At 37.0% G+C, this 12,284-nt stretch overlaps 1 protein-coding gene across 1 annotated transcript; it reads left to right on the forward strand.

Moving 5' to 3' along the window:
• The first annotated feature begins 2,697 nt into the window (after positions 1-2,697).
• On the forward strand, positions 2,698-11,759 carry LOC136229555 (2-oxoisovalerate dehydrogenase subunit alpha 2, mitochondrial-like). Its single transcript, XM_066018420.1, has 9 exons — positions 2,698-3,100; positions 3,726-3,863; positions 3,993-4,175; positions 4,772-4,929; positions 5,011-5,110; positions 5,488-5,599; positions 5,692-5,831; positions 5,998-6,183; positions 11,334-11,759. The coding sequence occupies exons 1-9, from the start codon at positions 2,873-2,875 to the stop codon at positions 11,499-11,501; spliced, it is 1,413 nt and encodes a 470-aa protein (XP_065874492.1). The 5' UTR covers positions 2,698-2,872; the 3' UTR covers positions 11,502-11,759.
• The last annotated feature ends 525 nt before the right edge of the window (positions 11,760-12,284 follow it).

The following is a 12,284-nucleotide window of genomic DNA, read 5'->3' on the forward strand; positions in this document are numbered from 1 at the left end:
ACAAGTCTTTGTTTGAGGTGAAATGTAAGGATGTGGGCAAATGCAATTGGAGGGCTAGAGGGATCGTCATTCCAGGTTCCAATTTGTTCAGGCTTTCAAGAATAGATGGTATGGACATACATGCTTGTGGGAGAGATCAGATATGTCTGCACCATAGGCAAGCGGGGAAACGTGTTGCAGGGATACTACTCCGAAGCAGGTTTGATTTGGAAAATCGGGTGCATCGACCAAAGGATATTGTTTTTGATTTTGAACGAGATTTTTCCGTCAATCTTTCTTATATGCAAGCTTGGAGAGCAAGACACTGGGCATTGGAAGCACAAAGTGGTTCCCCGGAGGAATCGTTCATGTTGTTGCCGGACTACTGTGAGATGTTGAAAAGTACAAATCCGGGTACCGTGACACATATCGAGACAGATGATGATGATCAATTTAGATTTTTCTTTATGGCTATGGGTGCATCATTGAGAGGTTTTAAACTACATATTCGACCTGTCATTGCCGTTGATGGAACATTTCTAAAAGGTAAATATCCCGGCATATTATACATTGCAGTTGGTGTTGATGCGAACAAAATGATCTTTCCTGTTGCATTTGGAGTTGGACCGAAAGAAAGTAATGAATCATGGCTCTGGTTTTTCAACAAATTGAAAGAGTGTCTGAATGATGTTGAAGATCTAGCCATTATATCAGATCGGAACCAAAGCATTATACATGCAGTTAGTTTGGTTTTTCCTAATGTTGTTCACGAGGCGTGCGCACGTCATCTGCAACAAAATGTTAAGGCCAAATTTCGTGGAATTCGTAAGATAGATGAGGCATTTTGGAAATGTGCAAAATCATGTCGCATTCCAATTTCAATGCGCTCGAATGCGACACGGTTTATAACCTAATCATGTCGCATTCCATTTTCAATGCGCTCGACTGCGACACGGTTATAACTCAATCATGTCGCATTTGAGCGCATTCCATTATAAATGCGACACAGATGGAAATTGGGCGCATTCAAACACTAAACATATATAGACAAATCATACACAAATTATACACAAATCATACCTGGAATACGTGTGCAAATCCAATAAGTTGATATGGCACACGTTTCCTATTTCCCGCTGCATTTGCCTCTAATTGCTTCAGTCTTTTGCTAATGGCCCAGTCCAAGAACCTATACGTCTCCTCCCAAGCCAACGTCCCCCATGGAAACTCATTAAACATGCTTGGATAATCTGCAAGATCCAAAACCCAATCCTTTGCATGCCTCTCGTTAGCATTATCCAATACATTGCCATGCACAAAGTACAACATGGCAATCATCACAGCATCTTGGTTAAATCGGTCGGTCGCATCCTTCTTCTTCCATTGTACACTTTTCAAAACTTCAAAAAAGTGAATTGTCGTTATTGTCTCGTATTTCTTGAAGTACTTATTTCGCAACCTATGCGGCATCTCTAATTCATACATTCTTTCCATGAATTCCCCAATGTTTACCCCAAACCTTAAACCACTTATCAGGCCAAACTCCCAATCTCCAAACCGCATATCAACTCCCCTCACCCTGAACCACATCTCCCTGTGTTTACTTTCTTTATGTTTAATCTCCCGTGATAGGACATGATGCACTATTCCAGCAGAGAAACTAGCAACTTTCATATCCAAATATTGACCAAAACATGTTTTCCTATACATTTCTAGCTGCTTTTCACTCAAATACTTCTTTATCATGACCCCAGAATCCATATTAAACCTGACTGTTACTTGAGCATCCGAATTAACCGCCTTGGGATATTTGAAAATGGAACTATGTTTTCTCTTTTTAGATTCACTGGGATCATGCTGTAACAATTTTAAACATACACACATTAAATTCTCTAACAAAACTGACATATTCTATGTATAAGGCTTACAATCATGTCGCATTCGTCTGTGAATGCGCTGAAATGCGACAATGTTTCATGGTGTATAATGTCGCATTTGAGCGCATTTAGGTAATAAATGCGACAGTTTAATGGAATGGCTCGTCGCATGTGTCGCATTTAGGTAACAAATGCGACACTATGTTCGCCTATTATACCTTGTCGCATTTGAGCGCATTTAGGTAACAAATGCGACCATATCTACATATAGTTAACATACGAGCGCATTCGAGCGCATTTAAACCATTAATGGCGGTAACAGGGAAGAAGATGATGCATGCTTACCTTATGCTTTGTCCGTCCTTCCTCTTCGCTTGCCGCCGTCGCCGTCGCCGTCGCCTTCCGTTTTCTTGCCATCACAGTCGCGCTTCGCAGGGAAGAAAGAAACCGGAGATGAAAATGTCGAGGTAGGAGAAAATGAAAATGAAAATGTAGAGAAGAACAACCCGGATTATATATAGTGATGAGTTCAAAACGTAAAATGCAGTTGAAACGAACTGAAAATGAAGAAGATGAACCACAATGAAGTTGAATGAGAAAGGTCAGGTGAGGAAGTGGAAGTGGAAGGAGCGGGAGGTAGGAGATGAACCTTCAAACTAAAATAAGGGTAGTTTTATCCAAAATGGGTTTATTTGTCTAATTTGGTAAAATGAAAGAAAGGTGGGTTAGATATGTAAAGTGGGGTTTCATTGGGCTAGATTAGTAATTATCCCTCGTATCTCTAAACTTTAACGTTAAAATTGGAGTTTAATAGTGGGTAATGAAAACTTTGCGGTGGAGCTAATATTTTAAGCATCATTTCCATCGATCAGCTTCCTGTTCCATTATTTCTTCTAACCTCCAACTTCCAAACAAACAAAGGCAAGCTTTCACATTTTGATTTCATAGTCAGTCTGTTGCATCCACATTTCTTCCCTTAGAAATCCAACTTTAACATCTTTCCCCGTATCGGTTCCATGGCTTGGTGCATCAGAAATACAAGAAACACTATTCACCATGTCAAGTCGAGGATGGGTCTCATCCCTTTCATTTCCCCTTATTCTTCTCTTCCTTCAATCCACAATCTCAAAACTCTCATACCTCCGCTCTCTCAAGATTTCCATCTCAGATCCCGCCGTTTTCAATCCTCCAAACCTGACTTTGAACCTTCCCAGTTCAAGTCTAGTAGCTCTAATAGTAACGAGGTAACAACTTAATGTGCTGCAATTAACATTTCTCTTATTTCTTGAATTTGTATCATTCTTTAACAAATTATCGTTTCTGAGGGAAGTAACAAAATTGGTTTATCTTAGTGTGCGATTTATGGCAAAGAGGCTTATATCTTACTATATCCTCCTGTATAGTTTTGCAATTGAAGGCTTCTATCTGATGGTATTTGGTTAAATTATTTGTAATTGTCCAACTTCATCATCACATTATATTTTATTTTAGTATATGTCAAAGAAATCTGTATACAGTTATTCCATAATAAAATTTATCCTAACCGCATCATTACTTTGTTACCTTTTTGCTCACTATTCTGGAATTTTATTGAATTTACATTATCAATACCTCCTGTAGCACAAGATTTGAATTCCAAACTGAATTCATTTTACTGTTATGTGGCTCGGAAGTGTATTATGATGGATAATGCATGTTAAAACTTGTTTGACAGGTATTAGAGCACAACAGACTGAGCTCTGCTGACTTGCCGATAAAATTGTTACTTTAAGTCGTTTCAAAATGAATATTAGCAATTTTGTATAGGGAAGTATATTATACTGTTGCTGAAATTTGTTTGTACCTGTCTAATCTTCCTTGCTATGGCAGGTTTTGGATTTTCCAGGAGGAAGGGTTGCATTTACTCCTGAATTGAGATTTTTATCTGAATGCCCTGAGGAAAGGGTTCCCTGCTACCGTGTCTTTGATGATCATGGTCATCTGCTTGATGCAAGCCACTTTGCAGGGGTATGTTTTGGTGTAACTTTCCCTTATGGTTCCATACTCTTTGGTGTAACATTATAGAAATTTCTTCTTGGTCTTATGTTTCTAAACATTAAAGCAGAAATGATTCTTGTGAGTTGTCATTGGGAATAGATCAGCAGGGAAGTTGCAAGAAAAATGTACATTGATATGGTGACACTGCAAATTATGGACACTATCTTTTATGAAGCACAGAGGCAAGGCAGGATTTCATTCTATGTGACCACGGTCGGAGAAGAGGCCATCAATATTGCATCTGCTGCAGCTCTGACAACAGATGATCTTGTTGTCCCTCAGGTTATACGCACATGTATCTTATGTTTAATTCCTGTTCAGCAAACCTCACTATTGCATAAACTCCTGCATGCTTGTGGATAAGATTTTGTTATTTTTGTATTAGGTAGGGTGGACCCTTTCATATCTGTTATTTATATGTGGATAATGAGAATACTCTTAAGCTAGCATATGTTCTGGTGACACAAGTTTACAGCAGAGAAGAATGTTTGCAGAACATTAAATGAGGGGTTACCGCTGGATGAAAAGTTTGCCTGCAAAATGATACCAATGTACTTGTCCATTAAAATGATTAATGATTAAACTGTCATTAATCAGGCTACTAGAACATTAACAATATTTACTTGTCTATTAAATCTCAGATTCTCAAGCATTCACATGACCAAGCGTCCAAGCCCCATTCCTCATTCACTTACGTCTCGGTCACATGCATGTATTAGTTTACAAGGTTTTCCTATTTCAGCTGCTGATTAGAAACTAATGAAGAACTCATGTGTATATTTTTCTTATGTCTTTATCTTCGAGTTAGCTTTAGCAACTATTTGACGAGAAAAATTTTAAATTATTAAAATAAGTGATCCTTTGAATATTCCATGCAGTATAGGGAACCAGGCATTCTATTATGGCGTGGTTTCACTCTTCAAGAATTTGCAAACCAATGTTTTAGCAATAAAGATGATAATTGCAAAGGCAGACAGATGCCTGCTCATTATGGCTCAAAAAAGCATAATTACTTTACTGTGGCATCAACAATTGCGTAAGACAATAACCTTTGGTACTTGTTAGAACTTTTGTCAATATCCCCATCATGATGACATTTTTTTTTATTGATATTCAGATCGCAACTTCCACATGCAGTTGGTGCTGCATATTCCCTGAAGATGGATGGCAAAGATGCTTGTGTTGTCACTTATTTTGGTGATGGCGGCTCAAGTGAGGTATCTATGTTGTGTCTATGTCCTGAGAAATCTTACTATAAAGTTGACAACTGATAAATACATACATAATAAATATTGTTTATATACCCTCAGTCCTGAATTTTAAATAGATTAAATGTATTTTTGTACTAGGTGGCATGAATTTATTGGCCCGGTCCACAGATGATGTAGTGGATCGGGAGTATTCTAAAATTTTATGTTGCCTCTAAAATCATTTGCTCAAAGCTGCCAAGCTAAACCTTTTTAGAATTATTTTTATTTTCCATGTTTGATGGTTGGGGGAACTGCTCATCTCATACAGCTATCCAACGAAACATATATGATCAATTATCTCGAATCTAGTTGTTTATTTTTTCTAATAGATCATATCTTGTCAGGGAGATTTTCATGCTGCTCTAAATTTTGCCGCAGTCTTGGAGGCACCAGTTATTTTTATATGTCGGAATAATGGATGGGCCATTAGTACCCCTATATCAGACCAGTTTCGAAGTATTCCTACTTCTGCATTTTCAGGATTTTGTAAAACACATTATGCCCTTTATATAGATGAGAGTAATTTCTGGCATTCTATCATTTGGCAGGTGATGGTGTTGTTGTAAGAGGGCAGGCCTATGGTGTCAGAAGTCTTCGTGTAGATGGTAATGATGCTTTTGCCATGTATAATGCAGTTCATGCTGCTCGTGAAATGGCAATCACTGAACAGAGACCAATCTTGATTGAGGTAACATGATTTTTCTTTTACGTAGAGAGACAACCTGCAAACTAAGATTATTTTGTCCTTAGTGTCTACTTTCCGTTATTAGTGAAATTTGGTCTTCTTGGTGTCTTGATTTTTGCATCTCTTTTATATTTTTTTTTTCTGTTTGTCCTTTGAATTTCACGAACAGGCTTTAACTTATCGAATTGGACATCACTCTACATCAGATGATTCAACAAAGTATCGTCCAATCGATGAAATTGAACGATGGAGATTGACACGAGATCCTATTACTAGGTTTAGAAAATGGTTAGAAAGTAGTGGTTGGTGGAGCACTGAGGCTGAGTCAGAGCTCAGAAGCAGTGTGAAGAAGCAGGTAAAAGTCGTGTGTCAAACTGCAATATCTTAGATAGGGTCAATGTCAATTTTGATTAAGTAGGATACTCCTGCATTGAAAATGACATTACCATTTGCATTCAAGACAGGCATTAAATTAGCCATCATCATCGAGGTACAAAATTGCCTTTAACGTTTGTTAATTTCAGAAGAGAACAAGTTGCAATTTCAGACACTCTGTTTTTGATAGTGATTACAGAGAACAAATAGATAGATAGATTAGAGTGAAATAGATAAAACTCTCTCGTTCTAGAGAGGTACTTCATTTCTATTTATACTAAACTAAAATATCTTGTACAGTACATGACTTCTACAAACTTCTACTTTCTTGACTCTTCTACAAACTTCTAACAACTAACCATAATTAACTTTCAAAGAGTGAAATATCATAAACTAAAGTTTACAAACATTAAGAACAAAACATACATTTTAATTAAATACAAAAATAGAACAAAGTTCTCAATTTTGTAACACTCCTCCTTGAGAATTTTGTTCTAATACTCCAAGAAGACTTCTCAGCTTTTCAAACCTTCCTTTAGGGAGCCCCTTGGTCATGATGTCTGCTAGTTGTTCTTCAGATGAACAATGCAGCAAACTGATATCCTTATCAGCCTCTAACTGTCTCAAAACGTGATATTTGACCCGTATATGTTTTGAATTCCTATGAAAAACGGGATTTTTAGCAAGGCATATAGCAGACTTATTATCAACATAGATAGTTGTAGCATTTATTGGAGTCATTCCCAAATCCGTCAACAACTTTCTCAACCATACAGCATGGTTAGCAGCACCAGCAGCAGAGATATATTCGGCTTCGGCTGATGATTGTGCTACAACATCCTGTTTTTTGGAACACCAGGAAAACACACAATTCCCAAATGAAAAAACATAGCCTGATGTACTCTTGCAATCATCATCATTTCCAGCCCAATCACTGTCAGAAAATCCAATTAAATTTCCTGGCTTTCCTGCTTCAAACCATAATCCATAATTGATTGTTCCCTTCACATACCTCAAGATCCTTTTAGCATGAACAAGATGTATTTGACCTGGATCATGCATAAATCTAGAGAGAAAACTTACAGGGAACATGATATCTGGCCTAGTGTGAGTGAGGAATAACAAACTTCCAATTAAGCTTCTATAGAGTGAAGGATCTGCCTTTTCCCCTTTATAGTCTTTTGAGAGTTTTTCATTACGCCCTATGGGAGTAGACATAGGTTTAGATTGATTCATTTTGAACTTCTTAAGTAATCCAGCTGCATATTTTTGTTGTGACATGAATGTTCCTTGAGAAGTTTGCTTTACCTCCATGCCCAGAAAATATCTCATTTCACCCAAATCTGACATTTCGAATTGTGATTCCATCTCCTCCTTAAATTGCTTGACCAGATCTTCATCATTTCCTGTGACTAACAAGTCATCGACATAAAGAGAAACAATAACCATCTTTCCATTTGTATCATGTTTCACATATAAAGTAGCTTCCGATTCACTTCTTTTGAAACCACATTGAATGAAGTGAGAATCTATCCTGCCATACCAAGCTCTAGGAGCTTGCTTTAAACCATAGAGAGCCTTATGTAACTTCAACACCACATTTTCATTGTTCTGTACCTCATATCCAGGAGGAATATCAACATAAATCTCCTCCTCAAGCACTCCATTTAGGAAGGCTGATTTTACATCAAGATGGTACAATCTCCAATTGTGCTGAGCTGCCAAGGCAACCAAAAATCTGATTGTATCTTGCCTTGCTACGGGTGAAAAAGTTTCTCCATAATCCATGCCGGCTTCCTGTGCATACCCTTTAACCACTAATCTTGCTTTCCTTTTATTCAAAGTTCCATCAGGATTTACTTTGACTTTATACACCCATTTGAGCCCAATAATCTTCTTATTAACTGGTCTCTTTACCAAACTCCAAGTTTGATTCTTTTCTATCATTGACAACTCTTCGTGCATTGCTTGAATCCAATTTGGATCTTGAGCTGCTGTTTCATATGATGCCGGCTCTTCTATTACTGCATTACATTCTTCATATATATCAGCTAAGCTCCTTGTCTTTGGATTCACAGGTTCATCATCATTTTCCCTTTCTAACGTAGCATTGTCTTTATAGGAGTCACCTTGCACCTGCAGCTTTTCTGAAGCTTGAGTTTGTAAATCAGTTTGCTTCTTAATTTCATTTGATTCCCAATCCCAATAGGCTTGCTCATCGACTGTAACATCCCTGCAGACCTCCACCCTTTTCTTCTCGGGATCGAATATCCTGTATCCTTTTGAAAGTGATGCATAGCCTAAAAATATTCCAACTTTAGCTTTCACATCCAATTTGGTTCGTTTTACTGCAGGAATGTGAAAATAGCAACAAGACCCAAAAATCTTCATGTGCTTCACGGATGGTTTGATGTTACTCCAAGCTTCAATAGGCGTCATTCCTGTAACAGCAGCAGTTGGCAATCTATTAAGTATATAGACTGCAGTAAATGCCGCTTCTGCCCAGAACTGATTCGGCATCGATTTCCCAGCTAACATGCATCTTGTCATCTCCACCACGCTTCTATTCTTTCTCTCAGCTACTCCATTCTGTTCAGGGGAGTAAGCCACTGTCAATTGATGACAGATTCCTTCATTATCGCATAAATCTCTGAACTCAATGGAGTTGTACTCCTTCCCGTTATCAGTCCTAAAATATTTAATCTTGCAACCACTTTGATTCTCCACAAGCTTCTTGAACTTCTTGAAGACATCAAAGACTTGAGATTTATTTCTAATGAAATAAATCCATGTCATTCTAGTAAAATCATCCACAAACAACACAAAATGTCGATTCTTATTCAAAGATTCCGTTTTCATAGGGCCACAAACATCACTATGCACAAGTTCCAACCTCTTTGTGGCTCTCCAAGTAGCCATTGAGGGGAAAGGTTGTCTATGCATTTTACCAAATTGGCAAGTACCACATACATCAACAGACATGATGATTTCAGGAATAAATCTAACCAGCCCCTCCTTACTTAGTTTAACTAATGAATTGAAACTACAATGGCCAAAACGATGGTGCCATAATACAGACTCATCATGACTGATTAAATTCAAATTTTCTTCAGCATAAGACATGTTTAAAGTAAAACATTTGTCTACCATAGGCACTTTCACCAACAAAACATCTTTATCATCATATATGCAACACTGATTATTTTTAAAAATGAGAGAGTAACCATGTTGCAGCATTTGTGAGACGCTTAGTAAGTTATGAGTAAGAGATGGCACAAACAAAACTTGATTTATAAATTTCGTACCTTGTTTTGTTTGCACTGCAATTACCCCTCTACCAGCTGATTCAACCAGTTGCCCATTTCCGAGTCTCACCTTGATCTTCACATCTTTGTTTAGCTTGTAGAAAGCAACTTCCTCCTTGGCCATATGACTTGTACACCCACTGTCAATCAGCCAATATTGACTATCAAGTGGGCTGAATTTGTGAGAAGCAAGAAATAAACTCGCTTTTGGTTCGTCATCTTCATCGTCATCTTGAGTGGAGACGTTTGCTAGCTGTGTCATTCTGCCTTGAGTTTGAGCCCTTTTTTGCCGGCAACTTTTTTCAATGTGACCCATCTTTTTGCAGAATCTACATTGAACAGGAGGTTTTCCTTTGAACCAACAATCCTCCTCCTTATGATTTGTTCTAGTGCAGTGTTTGCAAGGTGGGGAATTTCCTTTTCTACCTTGATCTTTTGATCCTTGTCCTCTCTTGCCCTTATCTGAACCTTCTCCTACAGATTTCTTCAATTCCCTTCTGAACTGTTTTCCTTTAGAGTTAGCTTGAAAAGCCCCCTCCATGTTGCCACCATCTCTGAGATTGATTCTCTCCTCAAAAGCTTGAAGCTTACTTATAATTTCAGTAATTGATAGAGATTTCACATCACAAAACTCTTCAATTGCTGAAATTTTCGATTCAAATTTTGATGGGAGGCTTACCATTAGCTTCTCCTTCACCCTTGAATCTGAAAACCCATCATCTAAGAGCTTGATTTTGTTCACTAAATTCATCAACCTGGAAGAATATTCAGATATCAACTCATCTTCTCTCATGCTTAGTGAGTTGAATTCCCTTATAAGAGTGAATAAACGGACAGACTTAACTCTATCATCTCCTTCATATTCTTCCCTCAACCTATCCCATGCTTGCTTTGGAGATTTTATATTCATTACCTTATTGAAGACCATATCTGAAAGAGCAGAGTGGATTGCAGTAAGAGCCTTGGGTTTTTTTTGCTTGAGCTCTTCATGTGCCTTAATCTGAGACAAGGTTGGATTCTGTTGAAGAGGTGGTGGATCCGTGTCTTCCCGTACCACATCCCATAAACCCAGAGATTCTAGGTATGCTTCCATTTTGAAAGCCCAGATGTGATAATTTTCTCCATTAAATTGAGGAACTGGTTGATTGTTGGATGCCATTTCCCCTTTGAGAAAAAAGATCCTTTGGCAGGTCCCTTGAGAAGAAGGCTCTGATACCACTTGTTAATTTCAGAAGAGAACAAGTTGCAATTTCAGACACTCTGTTTTTGATAGTGATTACAGAGAACAAATAGATAGATAGATTATAGTGAAATAGATAAAACTCTCTCGTTCTAGAGAGGTACTTCATTTCTATTTATACTAAACTAAAATATCTTGTACAGTACATGACTTCTACAAACTTCTACTTTCTTGACTCTTCTACAAACTTCTAACAACTAACCATAATTAACTTTCAAAGAGTGAAATATCATAAACTAAAGTTTACAAACATTAAGAACAAAACATACATTTTAATTAAATACAAAAATAGAACAAAGTTCTCAATTTTGTAACAACGTTTTTGAGGAAAGTCAGTGTTTTGCTCATTTCTTGAGTAAATAGTATATTTTCCTACATAATCCTTTGAAAAAGGAAAAAAAATTGAAGGACGAAAGAGCAACATTTTTCAAAAAGAAGAAAACACTGTTAATTTGACTTGCATAGAAAAGGTTGAAGGTAAATTTTGTATGTCAAGGCTTCTTTGAACAATGACTTCATTCTGCATCTTTAAAACTTAAAAGCGAAGTGTAGTAGCTCTGAATTACATAGTCTGAGTTGTAACAGGTATTAAATGCAATCCAAGTAGCAGAGAGAGTTGAAAAGCCTCCAATTGGGGATGCATTTTCAGATGTGTATGATGTTCTTCCATCAAATCTGTGTGAGCAACAGAATTGTCTTAGAGACACAATGAAGAGATACCCTCAAGATTTCCCAACAGATGTTCCTCTGTAAATCTGCTTTGCCATGAGCAAAATAAATTGTTTCGTCTCTTTAATGAGCAAAAGACAACCTTATGCCAAACATAACTGTGACTTCTTCTTTTCCTTTAATCTTTTTATGGACTTCACCCTCTAAAAGATCCAGCACTTTAAGATCATTCAACATTAGCAGCAATTATGTTTGAGATGCATTTGACCCTTGAAAGTAATGTAATGAGTTTGATACTGGATTTTAGTTTTCGTTATAAAAAAAAAAGGGATAATTTTTGTATATTATATGTAGTTCAAGTCTTTTTTTTTTCTCAATTTCTTAGAATATGGTATGGTTGCAAAGGTTGGTGGTGTTACAATCTGCAAAATAAAGATGTAGTTTCTAGTCAACAACCACCACTGTTGGATCCTTCAAATCAACAGACAACAAATACATGATTGCATGTCTGAAGATCCTTCTTAGAATCTGATTAGCTGCTTGTATTATATCCTAGACTCATTTTCGTTTCACAAGTCCCGAGTGCCTAATTTATCCGAAAATGATCCATAACTGATTTTTACGATGTTTTTGAGCCCATATTTGACACATCGGTTAACTGAGAAATCCAAACTTCGGTTAGCATGTATAAAACTGTCAGGATATCACTCTTCCTCTGAAGTACTCATTCTGTTCCATAATATTTGTTTTTAAGGATAAAGCACAACAATTCAGAAATATAATTAATTTTTATTAAAAAGACTTTGTTACATTTGTATTAATTGCATCCATTAATTAATTTTTATCTATTCTCAAAACAAAAATACA

Source organism: Euphorbia lathyris, chromosome 5 (assembly GCF_963576675.1).
Source record: "Euphorbia lathyris chromosome 5, ddEupLath1.1, whole genome shotgun sequence".
Taxonomy (NCBI): domain Eukaryota; kingdom Viridiplantae; phylum Streptophyta; class Magnoliopsida; order Malpighiales; family Euphorbiaceae; genus Euphorbia; species Euphorbia lathyris.